The 19,021-nt window shown below is 38.9% G+C and overlaps 1 protein-coding gene across 11 annotated transcripts in view; it reads left to right on the forward strand.

Annotated features, from left to right (window-relative positions):
* Window positions 1-19,021, forward strand: part of Cask (calcium/calmodulin dependent serine protein kinase) — a 332,717-nt gene that overhangs the window by 269,882 nt on the left and 43,814 nt on the right. For all 11 annotated transcript variants that reach the window (XM_050160816.1, XM_050160821.1, XM_050160818.1 and 8 more), the window contains exons 12-14: window positions 6,277-6,354; window positions 8,732-8,812; window positions 14,819-15,007. In XM_050160816.1, coding sequence (XP_050016773.1) covers window positions 6,277-6,354; window positions 8,732-8,812; window positions 14,819-15,007 — 348 coding nt within the window. The remainder of the gene's footprint in view (window positions 1-6,276; window positions 6,355-8,731; window positions 8,813-14,818; window positions 15,008-19,021) is intronic.

The following is a 19,021-nucleotide window of genomic DNA, read 5'->3' on the forward strand; positions in this document are numbered from 1 at the left end:
AATTTTTTGAAAATTTCGTTTCAGCTTTTGCAGTTTTGTTCAGACCTGTATGGACTATCTTGTCATTATCTCATGTTAACGATGCTAAGGATGTGTGGCCCCATCATGCTGCCTTGGCACTATCTCATGTTTAATGGTGCCAGTGATCTTGGAAAGGCTCTTTCATTTTTGGTTTTGTTTATATTTAAAAGATGGGGTTTTCCGGACCTCCTCCCTTCAAGCCTGCTGGGTAGGTGTTTATGTTGAAGATCTTAAGTTGGTATGTTAGCCTGAGCAGGAAAACAAGAGTTTAGATCTCAGAACTATTTCTTCAATTTACAACCTAAAAAATCATCTTCAAAGTGATAACTGCTTGCCAGTTCCCTGAATTTTAGTAATAAATCACTACCTTTGCTAACATTTTTCTGGATTTCAAATGTATTGTATGTGAGAAAAACCCTTTTGCCTCTCACTTCTCAGTTCACTAAGGTGTGATATTGGAACTTGGTTCCTGTTCACCCAGCTTCTTCACAGATGAGTCACAGAAACTGTGAAGGAAGTGCCTAATAAGATAGTCTGTTTCTTACCTCACCACGGCCATTTCATGCAACTTTCCTCATACTCTTATTATCTGTCTTACTAGGATTGCAAGCATTTCATTATTTTGTGTCTATGTACGAACTTGAATTTTTTTTCAACAGGAAGTTGCTTCACTGTCTTTAAAGTAAGCAGTTGCTAATGAACTTCACTCTTCTCTGCAGCTCTCCAAGCCCATTCGTTGTTTGGTCCACGCTCACAGTCTTGTAAAAGTTATAATCATGATGGGCGGTAGCGGTGCACACCTTTAATCCCAGCACTCAAGAGGCAGAGGCAGGCGGATCTCTGTGAATTTGAGGTCAGCCTGATCTACAGAAATAGTTTCGGGATAGCCAAGGATTCATAGAGAAACCCTGCCTTGAAAAAAAAAAGTTATAATCTTCTCTTAAGTGGTTTATATCATTGTTCTTTGATATTGTTTTCTCGGGGGGGGGGCAAATGGCTTGTACAACCCAGGGAGAATTATTTCATAGCATCTTTTCACTAATTCTAGTTTAAATATTCAATGATAAATAAAACAATTTGCAATCACTTCTATTTGAGGACTACAAAATCAAAAGTAAGATGTAATAGAGTATGACATTTAAAAAACGAAGCTTCATTTAATGCTTTGTAAGTAAATTAAAAGTGACATATTAATTGATTTCATCTTTCTATTGCAAAGTACATGTTCAGGAGATAGGAACTGAACATTACCACTGAGTTTACTCTGCTTTGTTTGAAACATCTGTAGCATAGAACACAGCTTGCTTATGGAACTGTGCCTACTCTCCTTGAGACAGAGGTGAAGTGTGTCCATGTAGCTGTGTGTGGTCATATCTGACCCAGTGCCAAAGACTGGCAAGGAACAGAACTGTCTGGAAGTGACACAGTGTGAGACAGCCAGTTTCCCTTGCAGCTGTTCACATTTCCTTGTTTTTGCCTTAATGCTATGTGTGTGGTTTGAGGATATATAGCTGAACTTGGGTAGCTAACTTCTTTAGAAAAAGAATGCCAACAGTCATAGAGTTCTACATCCTTGTTTTCCATTTAGAAATAATTTTTTAACATCTTCTCATCCTCTAGGCCACCTGCTTCAGCATGCCAGTCTTATAAACATGCTTTATTATCTTTAGACTTAAGAAATGCACATCACAAAAAGAAATATATTTTGATGTTGCCAGACCACCTTGAATTTAAACTTCTAGAGCAGAGGTCACAAGTTCTCACTCTCAAGCCAAATCCAGCCAAGTCTTCGTTTGATAAATATTTTATTGAAACATAGCCGTGTCTGTTCATTGTTAGCAGCTGTCTTTATACAACACAGTGACTTTAATAGAGTACCCGAGGCCAGAGAGCCCCTAAAGCCTAAAACATTTCTTTCGGCCAGGATAAGATTAAGATCTTAACATGACAAAACTTGCAATTGATTGGCTAATAACTTCCAAACCATAGTTACTTTATTTTTTGTCATGGTCTATGAATAGTATTTTCTGCATTTTTTACTAAGGCATCTCCCTAGCATGGGTTGTTATTACTAAATTCTGATATAATCCAAAGATAGCTGGGGTGAGACAAAAGACCACATAATCATTCTCCACTGCTCTGTTATGTAACCCTAAGTACAGCATTTAACCTCAGTAGACATTAGTTTTCACTTCTGCATTGGTCAGCTTTTAGTTGCTATGACAAAATACTTGAAATAATCACCTTCAAAGGAAGAAAAAGTATTTTGGCTCACAGTTTTAGAGGTTTTAGTTACTTCTCCCTATTGCTTTTGGGCCTGTGGGAAGGCAAATAGATCATCGCAGAAGAGGCTGCCCACTTCGTGACATACAAGAAAGAAAGAGAAGGGAATGGAACACTAATAACTGCTTCTAAGATACAGCCCCAGGGACCTAACTTCTACCTACTAGACCCCCACTTCTTAAAGGTTCTACCACTTCCCACTAATGCCACAAGCTGGCAAACAAGACTTCTTGTCTTATTTGACATTTATCCAAACTATGGCATTCTCTGTATCAGTATCTAAGATCTTCTATCTTAAAAAAATCTTGTTAAATAAGGCAGACTTGAAAGATTCAAAAAAGAATTAAATATGACCAAAATGTGTTGAATATGGGAAATTTTTTTAGTGTGCAAGCAGGATCAAATAGAAATTGTATCTGGTTCCTAAAGAAATCAACTGAAATAGGTTTTCTGCTGTGTTCATTTTTGTGGTACTCTACAGTTTTTTACAAATATGTATTCATAACGTCTATGTACAAGTTCAAATTTTTAATTTTTGAGGAAACAGTTATGAAACATATGCTGTGTCCTCTTATCTTTTGTTGGAGAACTCAAGGGTCAAGGAGAAGAAAAGCCCTTACACAGCATGTTCTATAATCATGAACATCAGACAGCCACTTCCTTTTTGGTTGTTGATGCCCTTGATATGGCAGGCATCCCAGTGTTGGTGATGTCCTGAGTTGCAAATGTGCAGCTTTAGCATTGTTGGCACAGCCTGAGCTAGCCTCAGAAGCACACTCTCGTCTCCTGCCCTGTGGTATTACCCCTAACCCCTATTTCTGGGTCTTCTTGCTCTGTGCAGGCAATCCTCTTGGACAGCACTCAATCAGAATGACTTTGGGCAGGTTACCCTCTCAGGTGTTTATTTGACTCATAGAAAGTACACATTCTTACCTTAATATGTACTGGGAGTTACCCCAGGTCAGCATAAAAGAAGCAGACACTAGTCACCTTTCACTGAAGACCTAAAATATCGTGTCTTGAGCCTCCCCAAGGAGTCTCTGAACAAAGCTGCCCATCCTAGTGTGTCAGTGTGGGCCAGTAAATTGCTGCAACTTGGCAAGCTCTAGCCAAAGACTAATGCCAGGAGTTCTCCTGTTTGCCACTTCCAGTTCCTGTGCAAGCTTGTCTGGAGGGTCCCCATACCCTTCACTTTACATCATGGAAGAACAGTTCTCAAGGAGGAGGAGAAGGGAAAATCAAATGTGTTCTCTCCTCAAGCTTGTGACTCCTGCACGTCATGCTTCTGCCTCTGCAAGGCAGAATAAGGCCTAGGCCGACTGTGGAAGGAGCGCTGACTGCTGTGCAACAAGCCCTCCACCAGCACTGGCAGCTTCCTAGGAGGCTTGGTGCCGCAGACTTCTGTTGCCTTTAGTTTGGCGTTCTAGAGCGTGTATGTGTGTATGTGTGTGTGTGTGTGTGTGTGTGTGTGTGTGTGTGTGCGTGTGTGCATGCATATGTACGAGTATAACAGAATGTCATTAGGAGTCATTTTATTGCTACTTTTTTTTTTAGAAGAGTGTTATTTGTTCTCTAGGTCCCTGGACTATCATCTAGTCTCAGGTTCTCAGTCACCCAAGCAGTGTCGGGTATGGGTTCTATCTCGTGGAGGGGCAATTTGAATGACTGTTACTCAAAAGTTAGTACTAGCTGGGCAGTGGTGACACACACCTTTAATCCCAGCACTTGGGAGGCAGAGGCAGGAGGATCTCTGTGAGTTCTAGGCTAGCCTGGTCTATAGAGCAAGTTCCAGGACAGGCTCCAAAGCTACACAGAGAAACCCTGTCTCAGGAAAAAAAAAAAAAAAACAATCTAACTAAAAACCCACAGAGCATATGAAAGCATCTCTAGTAGGTCTAGAGTAAGGCTCAAGAATGTCTTCTAGGGACCAGATAAAAGTCTTCAAGACACTATACTAACCTGTAGATTTTAGATGTTAGCAGAGTCAAAGCCTTGAGTGTTGTGCCTTAGCGCCATTTTTTTTTTCCTAAAAGAAAATGCACTGACATAAGAACTAAGGGACTCTACTCGGCTTAGTGAGACCAGGTTAAAAATCAAGTCTCCAGGTTCAGAAATTGGGAAGGGTGGGTGTTTGCTGCTCTGTGAGTAAAAGTTGGTATGCATTTATTAATTGTGTTCTCTCCTTCCACCATGCAGGCTCTAGGAATCAAACTCATATCACACCTTTGCCACCTAAGCCATTTTGCTGGCCCACTAAATGTCTGTGTTGTTGTTGTGCTTGTTGTTTTGATTTTTGAAAGAGTCTCTCATGTAGCTCTAACTGTCCTGGAACTCAATATGTAGATAGACCTGGCTGGTCTAAAACTCAAAGAGATATCTGCCTCTGCCTCATTAGTGCTGAGATCAAAGACATATACCACCAATCCCAGAACCACTACATGTATTTTTTAATTATATTTTATTTGGGGAGTTATGAGAATGTGCTCATGTGGGTTTCAGAGGACATCCTGAGAGAGTTGGTTCTCTCCCTCTACCATATGAGTCCTGGGAATCGAGTTCGTGTTGACATACTTGGCATTGACAGGCTCGGAACTGTGATACACGCCTTTAATCCTAATACTCAGGAGGCAGAGACAGGCAGAACCCTCTGAGTTCAAAGACAATTGGATATCTACAAGTAAGAGGTCAGCCTGGTCTACATGGTGAGTTCCAGGCCAACCAGAACTATATAGTGAGACCCTGCATGTATGTGTGTGTGTGCGTGTATTTTAAAAGTACATTTTTTTATTCCAGATTTTAGTTGGCAATCACTAGAGAAGTAAACCTTAAGAAGACAGAGACCATCCACTATATTCTCCAAGGATTTGACCAAACAACATGCCCTAAAATGTTTTAAGTAGAGTAGCATTTTACTTTTCTGCTTAAACTATTTATTCAGTCTTCAATTCAGCAGTACTTTCTTAACTAATGGCATCACAAAATGGCCCCTCCTCTATTTTCACTTTCTCTTGGTCATTTTTTTAATACCTTATTAGGAATTTTTAATGTATTGTATGGCCTAAATATTTACAAGTTATAAATAAATAAAAGATTTTTTCTGGCATCTAACTATAATATGAAGAATGTTTACAGTCAGTATTTCACCTCTAGACTAACATTGGTATGCAGAGAAAAGTTGGGGGAGGAACAAACCAATCCCCAAATGTCAGGCTGTTTTGGAGAAGTTAGGAAATAGAAGTCATCAGATTAGCCAAGGTCACTTTAACTTTTTACTTTTCAGAGCACACTGTTCACTGTGGGCCATTCTGTTTGGGGTAAAACTAGCATTTTAATTGTACTTCTAAACTGCAGAATATTTTCTCTGACAAATTAAATTAATATTCTTTAGCAAGTTGGTGCTTGATTCTTTCACGTTTGTGCAAGGAAGTGTAAATTTATTTAGAACTGCTTCAGTCCTGTCCCACTCTGAATTTGTGAAGTCAAAGGAGACCAAGTTTCTGTCCCTGACTCCCTGCTGAAGGCTCCAGCACTGATTCTGATATTGACCATCCCTAGTAAGACAAGAAAAACCTCTATGAGAACATTCCTTCCTAGAAGGAGTTAGTTTGCCCTTTCCCAGGATCTAGCTTTCTGTGAAATTCTTTTAGACTCTTCTTGGCCGGAAACTGTTCTTTCATTTTTCTCCATAGTTACATTAGTGAATGTTGCTTCTGTCTGGAAGGAAATCTTGGGATTGCTGCTGTATTGACAAATGTTAATTGCTCTCTTTAAAAGTATTGACTTTAAAAAGATAAGCATGAAACTCATATTCTGACAAGTTCCCTTGAATGATGAACAATTGCAAAGAAGACCCAGTGACATCATCCCCCTGACTTTTTAAGAGGAAAACATTGTTGAAATAATAAGCAGAAAGCTGTAAACTGTAGCAAAACGTGATGGATATTGATTGGATTTTCTTCTTTGCTTTTTTAGCTGTATGACAAAATTAACACAAAGTCTTCACCACAAATCAGGAATCCTCCAAGCGATGCAGTACAGAGAGCCAAAGAGGTAAGTGACATCTTTTTCTCAAAGTATTTAGGTTGTCACGTTTGCTGCCTTTAGTGAAGAGGCGCACTCATTAGGATTGCAGTTTGACTCCTACTCAGATTCCGATTGTTACATTTATCATTGAACATCCATGTAGGGAAGAAAAAGTCTCAGCAACTGTAGTTCCCAATTTCTCCTGGTTTTGCTGTGTAAATGACATCATTTTGATGTTATTTTACTGCACCTGGTAGGAATAGACTTGCTTTAAAGATGTGAGTTGCTTCTTCTCTTTTTTTTTTTTTTTTTTTTTCTTTTTTGTGTGAGTTGCTTCTTTAATGTGGTACTATGTGGAGGTTAATTGACTTTTATATAACAATTAAATATACCAAATTCAAAGAAGTCATTTTTATGCATCATCAACCCATAAATGTATTCGCCACAAATTTTTTCATATTTGTTTATTATAGAAGCATGACTTTGCAGAAAGCTTGGAAAACAAAATTCACCCAGAATCCCACCACCCTAAAACAGTTGCTTCTATTTTTGTATCTTTTTCATTTACATATAGACTTTGATCAAAATATGTTGGTTTGGAACTAATATGTAAAAAGCATTTTATGCCTCTATTTGATCTTTATGAATATGACACAACAACTGTGTAATTTTTTTCTTATTACTAGAATGATGTAGAAATGACCCCATTAGGAAATACTTTCTTTTAACTGTCTGATCTTTTAAAGTTTTTATGCAAATAAATGCTTCCTTTTAAAAATATTTCTTACAAGGTGTGATTACTAAATGAAAGCGTTTTAAGACATAATCCCTTTTCAGCAGATTTTGTTCTGGGTTTTGTTTTGTTGAGACAGGGTCTCCCCATATAGTCCAGTGTTGGGATGACAGGTGTGTACCAGCACAGCCAGCTTCCTAGCAAATGTGAAACATGACCTTTGTTGTGTGTGTGTGTGTGTGTGTGTGTGTGTGTGTGTGTGTGCTTACATAGTCACTGAGAAATTAGACCACGGTGACTGCCAGGCCTATTTGCTTGATGAGAATAGGGTAAGAGAAATCTGTCTTAATTGGCCCAGCAAGCGTTCTTTCATTCTTTGAAAGGAATTAACACTATCAGTCAGGAATCATGAGTCACTGAGCAATTTTATCAATACCTAAATAGATAGAAGCTGAGACACTCTGGGAACAATCCTTTGTCCTAATTATACAGTTGAAGAATTTCCTCTATCTTAGGAGATCACACCTCTGTAATTAAAATCATAAACCATGAAAGTGGCAGGGGAAAGAGAGTTCGTGCTTTCCCCTTGTTCCTGGAAGAGAAGGAGAATACACCAAAGAGAACTACTTTAATTTTAGTAAGCAATAGGAATTAGCTGCATAACCAGCAATCATTAGCAGGGCATTTGAATACGAAACAGCAGTAAGGGTGTGAGTGGTAGGGTGCTGAAATCTGAGACTCAGGCCATATGACCCCCTTCCTGAAGTTCTGGCAGGTTGAGTGAGGCAGGAGAGTCATGCTAGTTGAAGGGCTGTGTGCCCCTTACACCGGTAGTGTTGAGGCAATCCTAGATTGGATCCATGCTTAGAATTCAGCTGAGTGCAATTTAGAGGCCAGCCATCTGCAAATAGAGCAGTAACAGGTACCTGCTCAGAAAACCGAGGCACTGCTGTAGGGTGCTAGACCTGGATTAAGGTGAACTGGTGAGCTCCCTTCCTGGGTGAAAGGGAGCGCCTTTTTAGAGCAGTTGATTTGCAATCAGAACAAAAGCTGCTGAAGGTGTTTGAGTTGTTAAATTTGGTCTCAAGTTTGCTGGAATTTCGTCAAAGGGACCATTGGCAGGAGCATTGTTTTCTCCATGTTGGAAGATAAGCGTGGAGAACAGCATTACTCCCACTAGGCTGCAAGGAAATTTACTTAAGTGTATTCATAATTAATTATTCTACTTAATTAGCATTCTTTTGTACATTGTTTTCATTGAACCTCTGGTCATCTTTTTAAGGAACTAGCAGCACTATTCAATTTTAAAGGCTGTTACTAACTTTCAGTACAAATTGATTTGGGGGGCAAATTTGAATTTTCTCACTAAGCTACATAAGTTTCCTAAACCTGTAATAAGTACGTGTTATAAAGTTCCCATTTTGTGTTTTACTTTTTGTTACCATTGGGTCACAGCTGAGTATTGAAGGCAAACTATTGTTGCTTTTGTTTCATTTTAATACTATCAATATCTTTCTCCTATTTTAATAACTTTTGAACTCAACAAATGTTTTCAAAGAAATTGTCTTTGCCACTACAAAAACCCACTCGTGGTTTTTAATTTAAAGGAGTTCCATGCTTTGTAAATTTCATATCATTTTGCACTAGTATGTTTCTTACTTGTTTTTTTAGGTATTGGAAGAAATTTCATGTTACCCTGAGAATAATGACGCAAAGGAACTAAAGCGTATTTTAACACAACCTCATTTCATGGTAAGTAACACATCACTAGACCAAAACCATACTTTCACAAGAAGTTTTTAAAACCTTCATAAAATATTGCTAGTGTCATCAGGTGTATTTTATCCTTATACAATCATGTCACCTACTATTGAGATAAATTCTGAGGAATGTTACTAGGCAATTTTGTCATTGTAAGTACATCATAGAGTGTTCTTACAAGAGCTTAGGTGATATAGGCTACTAGTGTACACCAGGCTACACGCTGTGTAGACATGTATATGCCATAGTTCTGGGAGGCTCTTAGAATCATAGTGAGCAAAGCAAGATGAAATTTAACAAGCACAAGAAAAATGATGAAATCAAGAGTCACATTAAACACACGCATGTGTGGCTAGTAGCAGGACAGCACAGCGCGCACTTTTACAGTAAATGCGTTGCTTCTTCGTTTTAGGTTTTGGTCTTGATTTATGTTTGACCTAGGATCTCACAAAGTAGCCCAGACTAGCCTCAAATTGAGGATCCTCTTGCCTTGGCCTCCCAAATGCTTAGATTATAACCAATGGGCTACCATGATTAAAAATTTTTTCTAAGTAGAAGGAACACACTGTAAAATAATGATAGAAAGTATAACCTAGTAAATAACTAAGCCAGTAACATCATGGCTCTCTAGTCTGATGTTCCATGGATAACTATATATTATGCTTTTGTCTGACTGACTATGCAACAGGTTTGTTTACAGCAGCAACATGTAAGTAGGCATTGTGCCATGAAGTCACTAGGCGCTAGGAATTTTTTGGCTTCAATATAATCTTGTGTATGTAGTATACCATTGACTGAAATATCATTTTGTAGTTCGTGACTATAGTATCAGACTAAGTATAATCCCAGGCAATAACCAATATTTTGATTTTGTTGTTTTTGTTGACCTTGCATCATAGTTGTAAAAGTGGCTCTTCAAGGACTATGCACTCCTCAGATAAGGATCTGCTTCCTTACGGGTCTTCCATCACTCACTGAAACTCTATACTGCCTAACCCACAAAGACCTATAATTGAGGACAATTTTTTTTAATGAAAAACTGACTTTGGTTTTGTGTTATATTTATTTAGGGTGGCACATGCGCCACAATGCATGCATGGAGGTCAGAGAATAAGTTGAAGGAGTCTTCCTTCCACCCTGTGGTTCCAGGAAATAAACTCAGGTGTCTTTGTTTTAGACAGCACAGAACTCCTGCACATTTTTCATTAGTTTCTACAAAAAAATGGGAATAGCACTTGCATCTAGCCAGTTATTAGAAATGTGGAATAGCTAAGAAGCTTCTTTTGTAGAGAAGAGGTTCATAGCTAGCTACTGCAGTTCAAAATCTGCAACAAAAAAAAATCTGCAATTCAAGAGTAGAATTGCAGGGGCTTGCAAGAAGGTTCTGTGGTTGAGAGTGCTTACTGCTCTTCTGAAGCAGTTTCGAGTTCAGTTTTCAGCACCTACGTCAGGAAACTCATAACTGCTGCCATAACTCCAGCTCCAAGAGATCTGACATCTTCTGACCTGCAAGGCCATCTACACAAAGGTGTATACATACAGGCACAGCAAAAATAATACAAAACAATTACAGATCGTAATTCGTGTTGAAAATAACCTTGTTCTTACTGCAACTATTTATTTTAAATGTTTATTTTAAAGTCTTGAGAGCTTGTTCGGAGGTTCTAGCAGGGCAGCAGTCCCCTTTTCGGGGAAGGTCATCCTCTTTGACGGAGCGCACAGCTTGGGAGAGACACACATGGAGCAGTGAGGAAGGGGACACCCGCCTAAGCAGCCAGATCAGCTGAATCAACCCTGGCAGCAGCCAGATCGCCCTCACATCCTAAATGCTTATTTTAAAATAATAGTTACAATATAACATGTATCATGCCCATACCTGTGAGTTTTTAAATATATGCTATTTCATTTTATGTGTAATGTTTCTAAAACATTGTCCTTCAAAGTAACTATCTTGAAAGAAGCAATTTCATATGTCCCTACCTAATTTTTCTTTCTTTCTCTTTTCTTTTCTCTCTCTCTCTCTCTCTCTCTCTCTCTCTCTCTCTCTCTCGTTTTGTGGTTTGATTTTTTTCTTTTTTTTCTTTTTTTTTTACCACTTGGTTTTTTTGTTTTGTTTTGTTTTGTTTTGTTTTGTTTTGTTTTGTTTTTGGCCCTACCTAATTTTTCTGAGCTTTAATGGCTAAATTCAAACACATCTCTGAGAGTGTTTAACTCCATTCTATTTGATTGTAGTGAATAACAAATACAGTTCTATGTCTGGGCGAGCTTACTTTTACAGCTGAGATGTGTCATTATTGAACTCAGTTTGAATACCACCTTTGCTATCGAAGTCATTCCTAAATTACTCTAAATCCATGTTAACCTTCTCTGTTTTCCACTCTCTACTCCTGTGTGTGCATTCTAATACAGCTGACCTGCTGAAGGAGGCCCTTTCCCTGCAGAATGAGCCTGGACAGTTCTCCTACATCTGTCCTAGGCTCAGCTTAGCTTTGTGAGCGTGATCTCATTGAATCATTGTTGTCCTCGATATACCAAAGCAGGAAAATAAAAAGGGTTGGTGCCCTATTAGTGTCCTCACATTTGAATAATCACAACAGGAGTGAATTGCCCTGGATATTTATTATCTTGTTTCTCGATATTGCATATGTGGGGACCAGATTACAATTCATTCCTCTCCAGACATCAAGTCTTCTATGGGATAAGTATGATTTAAGCTCTAAATTCAGGCAGGACTGAGGCTAAATTCCTTCCTTCTGCTGTGAACTGGCTCTGTGAACTCAAGCTCAACCTTAGTTGTTTGCTGTTTTTTTGTTGGTTTTTTTTTTTTTTTTTTTGGTTTTTCGAGACAAGGTTTCTCTGTGGGTTTGGAGCCTGTCCTGGAACTCACTCTGTAGACCAGGCTGGTCTCGAACTCACAGAGATCCGCCTGCCTCTGCCTCCCGAGTGCTGGGATTAAAGGCGTGCACCACCACCGCCCGGCTCAACCTTAGTTGGAGAAAGAACTACACTGATATATTTACTGTACGAAAGAACTACGTTGATGTGTTTACTGTACTTAGGCTGTTTTCTGCCTGACATGTGCTTAATACCTCATCAGTGTTAGGTAGTAAGAATTAACAGTTACCCACAATGTCTGTCATCTGCCCGTGGACAGAGCTGACATTGTAAGCTCAGGAAAACACTGAGCACAATAGTAACTGGCCCATTTGCAAGTAGGTTCACCTCACCACTCACTGCTCTTTATGTGCAGTTTATTCTCCACAATTTTGAACAAATCCATCTGACTATAAATTCCTATATAACCTGAGCCCATTTCATAGAATTATTTAGGACCATTTCAGGGTAGTAAATCGTTTTGGAGGTGAAGGAGACTAAATAAATAAATTAGCATATACCCAAATAAGACCTTTTTACAGGCTAAGGTTTTTTCCAGAAATCATTAAAGCTCACACAAATTCCTCACAGCTTACCTATCTTTTAAGCCTTGACTTATTTTGCATTTCTGAACTTAGAGAAAATGTGTGTGTTGTGTTTCCCTATCAGTAAACATTTTCAGAAATAATAATTACTCAAAATCTTTGAATACCTAGCACAGTGCTTATAAAACATCTTTATTCATTTATCAAACATCTAAGTGCCTCCTGTGTTCCAGGTGTGCTGTGCTAGCCACTAAGGATCTGGTAGTGAACAGGAAAAACATAGTTCCAACCCTCATGGAATTTCCCATTTCGGTGAGGCTGCAGGCTAGAGGTAGGAACAGACTGAACATATCAAATAGCATGGTAATTTCACACAGTGATAATAACTCTGAAGAAAAGATTGTAGATCAGTGACAGAAGTAAAGTGTCAGCTGTTCTATATCCGTGGGGGAAGCTCTTCTGAAGGGTTGGCTAAGCTGAGACTTGTTACAGGAAGAGCTGGCCCCCAAACATTCAAATAGGAGGAAGAAGCAGAAGGAAGTTGTGTGGGTACAACTAAGTCCGTTAAAGACTGGATTTAGTAAAAGGGAAGAAAGTGATACAGAAATGCTTACAGAGCTTGGTAGAGGCCAGACCAAGCTCTTCCAGACCATAGTAAAGAGTCTAGGGTTTTCTCCTGATTAATTAGGGATTGCACTGAGGGATTGCAAGCAATGATGCAATCCATGCTTTCGAAGCCGTTCCTGGAGATGGTAGCACATTCCTATCATCCGGCACTTGCTAGGCTGAGGTGGGAGAAACACTGCCAGTCTGAGTCCAACCTGAGGTACATAGTATCAGGCCAGCCTGTCTCAAATGAAGGGCTGGAAAATTCTGGAGCTCACATGCTGTAAACAGACTGTAGGAGAGAGACCCATTAGAAGACATTGGAAGAAATTATGGAGGCTCAGAGAAAGATAGGAGTGGTGACAGGCTGCCCACCTGCGGCAGGTGGTAGAGAACAACACGGCTTGCCCATAATTGGAATGTAAAGTTGGGTGACTATCCTCATTAGTAGAAATTTCCCTGTGAGATAGACACTTATTTAAAGTCACCCACCTAGAAAATGGCCTCCCTAAGGTTCATATCTTGCTGACTCCAAAGCCCAGACTCTTAAACAGCAAACTATTTGTAATGCTGATGAGTTTCCCTGGAGGCGTAAATCAAGCTTATTGGTAAAGTCTGGTAAATATCAAGTTTGACCATATTTGGCGACATAATTTAAACTTTTTAAAAATTCAGTTTGGTACTGCTTTATGACTGAGGACTTATTCTCCCTTATAAGTAATACATTAAATGCAAGGGCCTGTTTATATAATGTTAAAGGATGAATAGAAAACATCTACAAGAAGAGCATAAACATTTTATCCAATTCATGAGACTTCGAGGCTGACCTATCCCCATGACAGTTTGCCTGTGTTTACCAGTCAAAGTATCATGAGTCGTAAAAGATATCTCTCTACTTGATATGATGAACCTGACCTTAACAGATGACTTTTTCTACTTGGCCCATTCTTGATTTGGCCTCTCTACTCTAAATCAGCTTCTTTGGTGGCTAACTACAATTAGACCACAGAAAAAAGGATTTGCACAAATGGTCCAACCTACACTTGGTAGCTGTGGTTTGCAGGGCCCCTGCGGAGCTCTACTCTAAAACTGTGTGTTGTCAATGCCCTTTAGTAAGCCTCACCTAAGCCTGCAGTTGAGAACAGCAGCCTGGGATTGTGGCAGTACTGACCTTTTCCCTTAGAAATGGAATAACTGGATTACTCTGGACACCTACTGATGACAACTCAGCACCATCTCCTTTCTGGTTTTAACACATCATTACCTTGTTTTTGCCTTGTATGCATGACTTTAAAATAGCTAAGTCATGGCTCTGATAAGCCTTTTAGGAAGTGATTTCAAATGCTGAAATACTATTTAATTGCATTTCATTATCTGTACATATCTCATTACCACACATATTACAGCTGGAAGTCAAACTAAATCTAGAATTAGCATACACACACTAATAGACGTATTAGTATAACTGTAGAAAGTTTCAAACAGACTAACAATAATTACTTGTAAATTCTCATTGAGCTAAAATTTCTCATGCTTATTAAAAAGGGTTTATGATGGCACAAAGCAGGAAGATATCCTTTTGTAGAGAAACAGATGAGATTTATTATCAAAATTCACCAAGATGACATACAGATGTCAGTATAAAGAAATCATTTTTCTTTGTTAGTGAGTTTTGCAAAATAAATAAGTAATCATTTTCAACTTAGGGGAAGCTACCTCTGACCCTGATAATTGATAGGCCCATCCATTCACTGGTTTGCTCCCTTACTTGCTCATTCTATTTTTAAAAAGAAATCCATCTATCATGATAATTTGCCACAAAGAAATTGAGGTAGTTTATATGGTTTGTTCTGAGTAACTGTAAATGAAAAAATACTTTTTGAGAAGAAGTGATATTGCATATGTTTATATAGCATATTTCTGCTAGAATGATACTATAACTACTATTTTTCTTCTTTCATAAAAATGCCAGGCCTTACTTCAGACTCACGATGTAGTGGCACATGAAGTTTACAGTGATGAAGCGCTAAGGGTCACACCTCCCCCGACCTCTCCCTATTTAAATGGTGATTCTCCAGAAAGCGCTAATGGAGACATGGACATGGAGAATGTGACCAGAGTTCGGCTTGTACAGTTCCAGAAGAACACAGATGAACCAATGGTAAGTAGGAAAAACTTGAGTTACAATCAGCTAACTCAACCTGTACAGACTGCTACCCAAGGAGGAAGGGAAGAAGGTGGAATGGATGGTTCTAAAGAAATCAGTTTCCTATAGAGGTTCGAAATAATATTAGAATTGAAATTAAATATTACATATTCAGTCTGAAAGTATACAATATGTGAAACCCGAAAAAATGTTTCATATTAAAAATGAAGATACTATTAAATTATTGTTACACAGACCATAATGGTACCCTACACGTATAGAAATTATGACTATATTTAGAGTCTTTGCATATAATGCTTGAAAGAGGCTTTATACACCTACCTATGTTTCCTTTTAACAAGCTGTTTTCTGTTTAATAGGAACGAGCAGATATTGCTTCATTTATTAGACATACTGGCCATCACACCTCTACTGTAACAATTACTTTTCAACTTTCCAAGAAGAGGTACATTACTCCAGAATGTAAAAACAAAAACAAAAACAAACAAAAAAAAAAAACCTCATATAGCAAAGAAAGAGGCAATTTGAAGAATTAACATTGTAACAGGTTGAGACCCACAGGTTGAGAACCACTGCTTCAAACAGTAAACACACTAGAGAAAAACACTTAGCCAGACAACACTACTGGCTTTGGAGAGAAAACTTATTTGTATCAGACACATTCACAATTTACAATTCATAAATATGTAGTCAACCTTCATTATCTGTAGATTCCCTATCTGCAAATCTGCCTGTTCACGATGATATCCGAAATCTCCAGAGTCAATGTGCGGCGCTTTTCTGTCGTTGTTCACTTGTGGACACAACAAGGTGACAGAATTTCAAGTTGCCCCCTGTGCACAAGATCAGCAGAAGTTGAGCAGGGTGAGGCTGTGCCTTCCTGTCTCATATTTTAATTAATTAATTAATTTAATAAAAATTCCAGTACTTTCCATATTTTTTTTCTTTCACCAAAATTTGAAGAAAAGTAATTCAGAAGACATTCAGAGACCTGAATGGTGTTGCTAAAAATAAGATTTCTTCCATTCACATCAACCTGTTTTTTCATTTCTCCCATGCTGAGGCATGCAGTTGGCAGAGAACTGGTACTGTACCTCCACTCATTCTCAGGAGCATCATAGATGGAGATGATCAGAAAGGGCTCTGGGGTGGTCACTGAGCAGATGGAAAGAATGGGGAACTAAGGTGACGAGCAAACCAAAGAGCATGTGCAGAAGCCCGGTAGTAAAAAGGCTCTTTCATAGTTTCCAGGTGGAAACGAGGCATTGCAGCTGGGCAACAGACAGCATGGCAAGCGGGGAGAGTGGGACCACACAGTAGTGAAAGACATGCTATGGTGTCTGTTCTTTAGCCTAAAAACAGCAGAAAGCTATTGAAGGTTTTACGCATGAAACTGGATTAGGTTTTCATTTTAGATTTAGTGATCTAAAAACTGTATTATATAGATTCTAGAGAGACTAGATAACAAAGCAGATCCTGCCACGGTACAGGGGAGAGATAATGGTTCTCAGAACTAGTGGGATGTCTATCAGGGCAGAAAGAAAGAGCCAGGCATGCTGACACATGCCTGTAATCCCAGACCTGAGGGTATGAGAAAATCGATTTAATAGCAAATTCAAAGCCAATTTGGGCTACTTGAGATACTATCTCAAAAAAATGAATGAATGAAAGTAAATCCATGAGGCATGTAATAGGTTGCAATGAAAGAAGCAAGAATCAAGGATGACCCTGAAACTTCAGGGTTCATACAATTGAAAGCATAAGGCGATAATGAAGAAGAGCACTGGGCAACCTTCAAGTTTAGAGATGGGAGCATATTTCTAGTGATGAAGACATTCAAATATATGCATTTATCTTTTCTTCAAAGCTTAAAAAAAAAACAAAATACCTACTTAAGAAAGAAGAGCAGATCCGTGACCACAATTCCCAGAAAGCCCTCAGTTCTCTGTATTCTTGTTCATTGTTCTTTGTCAGTTGTCTACCATTGTCTGGCAGCATACAAGGGGGCATACAAATCAGGTACCTGTTCTGGTGCTCTCTAGGCTTAGCACCCCTTGGTCTTAAGAGTATGAGGCAACAGTTTTCGAGGCCTTGCGCATCTCACTTAATATCCATCAGGTTATAAACTTCTAGAAGCACACTGACTAAATGATCCTGAGTTCCCTCCAAACTGTGAAAGTCAGAAATTTCATACTCTGATTTGCCCAATGAGCAAATGTTAAAAGTCCATGTGATACATTGCTGCTTTAGATCCCTGTGATATAGGGGCAGACAAGATATAGCCATATCCACTTTCCACAGGGTGGTGCACGCTAAGGAAGTAAATTTGCAGTTTAGCACAGTTTGGCAAGACAAAACAAAACTAGAGGCAAGAAAAGGCTGTCTGGAAAGGAGAAGAGGTAATGTCCAACCAAGCAAAGCAAACAGAAAGGTGTAAGGGACCATAAGGAGGTCCCAGAATACCTTGTGATCATATAATCTGAAGCAAGATAATGGCAGTTGTCTTTTCAGTGTGACTGACTACACAGATTGAGGGAAAGTAAACACATCTATCTATAGTAGGAGCTGCAGGCTGTGTTCCTGCCGCCCCAGCTCCTAGTCGCCTGGCTAGCTTATGCCCCGAAATAACAACACACAAACTGTATTCTTTTAATCACTGCTTGGCCCATTATATCTAGCCTCTTCTCGGCTAACTCTCACACCTGGACTGGCCCATTTCTAATAATGTGTGTAAGCACCCCAAGGTGCGCTTACTGGGAAGATTCTAGCCTACCTCCATCCTGGGTGGGAGGAGCTTCATCGCGTCTGCCCGGGAGAGGGGAGCATGGCCTCTGAGCTCACTTCCTCTTCCCCCCAACATTCTGTTCAGTTTACTCCTCCCACCTATGTTTTAACCTATGAGGCCAAGCAGTTTCTTTATTAATTAACCAATGACCTTCCTCCATCATCTATCCCTGAGTTAGTTTTTTCAGAAAGCAAAAATGACCTTGAACCACTCTTTAAAGTCTACTTTAAAAGGGTGTTCTCATTTGTGATCTCAGTGATAGAATATTTTTCACTGGCTGCCTTGAAAACAGGAATAGTTTTATGTAAAATATATATTAGCAGTAATAGAATATAGCTACCACAATTACTATGGTCGTTTGCCTGTTTGCTTGTCTTCTTTATAACTCTGAATTACTCTGAAGATTATATCTACATAACCTCTTCTACCTGGGGACCGTCTATAATGCATGCATTCCCTAAGGAATTCCCTAAGGAATGCATGCATACACTTCCTCTATGCCCTGTTTTCCCAGTTTGTACTCACAACTGTTTCCCTGTTGACTGGGAGTCCCATAGTTAGAAATGACAAATAACCTACTTGAACTAGCTTAACAAGAAGGGAAAGGCTTTTTTCTGTAAGCAATAAAAGACAAGGAATACATGCCACCACCACCCCAATTCCTCAAGCTGAGCCAGTACTTTCCCTGGAATTTATGATCTTGGGAACAGAAAGAACATGAGTCAATTCTTCTCTGCAAAGAAATTTTGGGGCAGACAGAATAAAAAATATTGGCTATACTTGGTTTGAAGTAAATTTCCCTGGCAGTGAAGATACTGTCTGACTCCTTTACTACTGTGCCTAAAAGGGTGTCTATAACATAGTAGGTTCTCATCCATGTTAACTGAGTTAATATAGAAACCTATTAGCTTTAAGGGTGGAATCTCTGTTGTACCATCATTTCCCTTATGAAACTCAGTTTGATGTATACATTTATTTATGGCATTTTCCAGAATACTACTCTAAGTAACCATATATGCTGATTGAATATACCAATTGGAAATGAAACCTGAACATTACAGTTGACTGTTAGTACCAAAATCACAGTACTTTCCTACTCCTTCTGAGAGCTTCAAAATAGAAACCATGCAAAAATATATCATGTGGCATGGTTCAAATTAAGCTAGAATATAAATTCTCGGATAATTCCATGAAGCTTTCTGACAGAACACCATTTTCCAAAT

This window comes from Alexandromys fortis, unplaced genomic scaffold, assembly GCF_014885135.2.
Source record: "Alexandromys fortis isolate MF-2015 unplaced genomic scaffold, M_Fortis_MF-2015_v1.1 scaffold_83, whole genome shotgun sequence".
Lineage (NCBI taxonomy): Eukaryota > Metazoa > Chordata > Mammalia > Rodentia > Cricetidae > Alexandromys > Alexandromys fortis.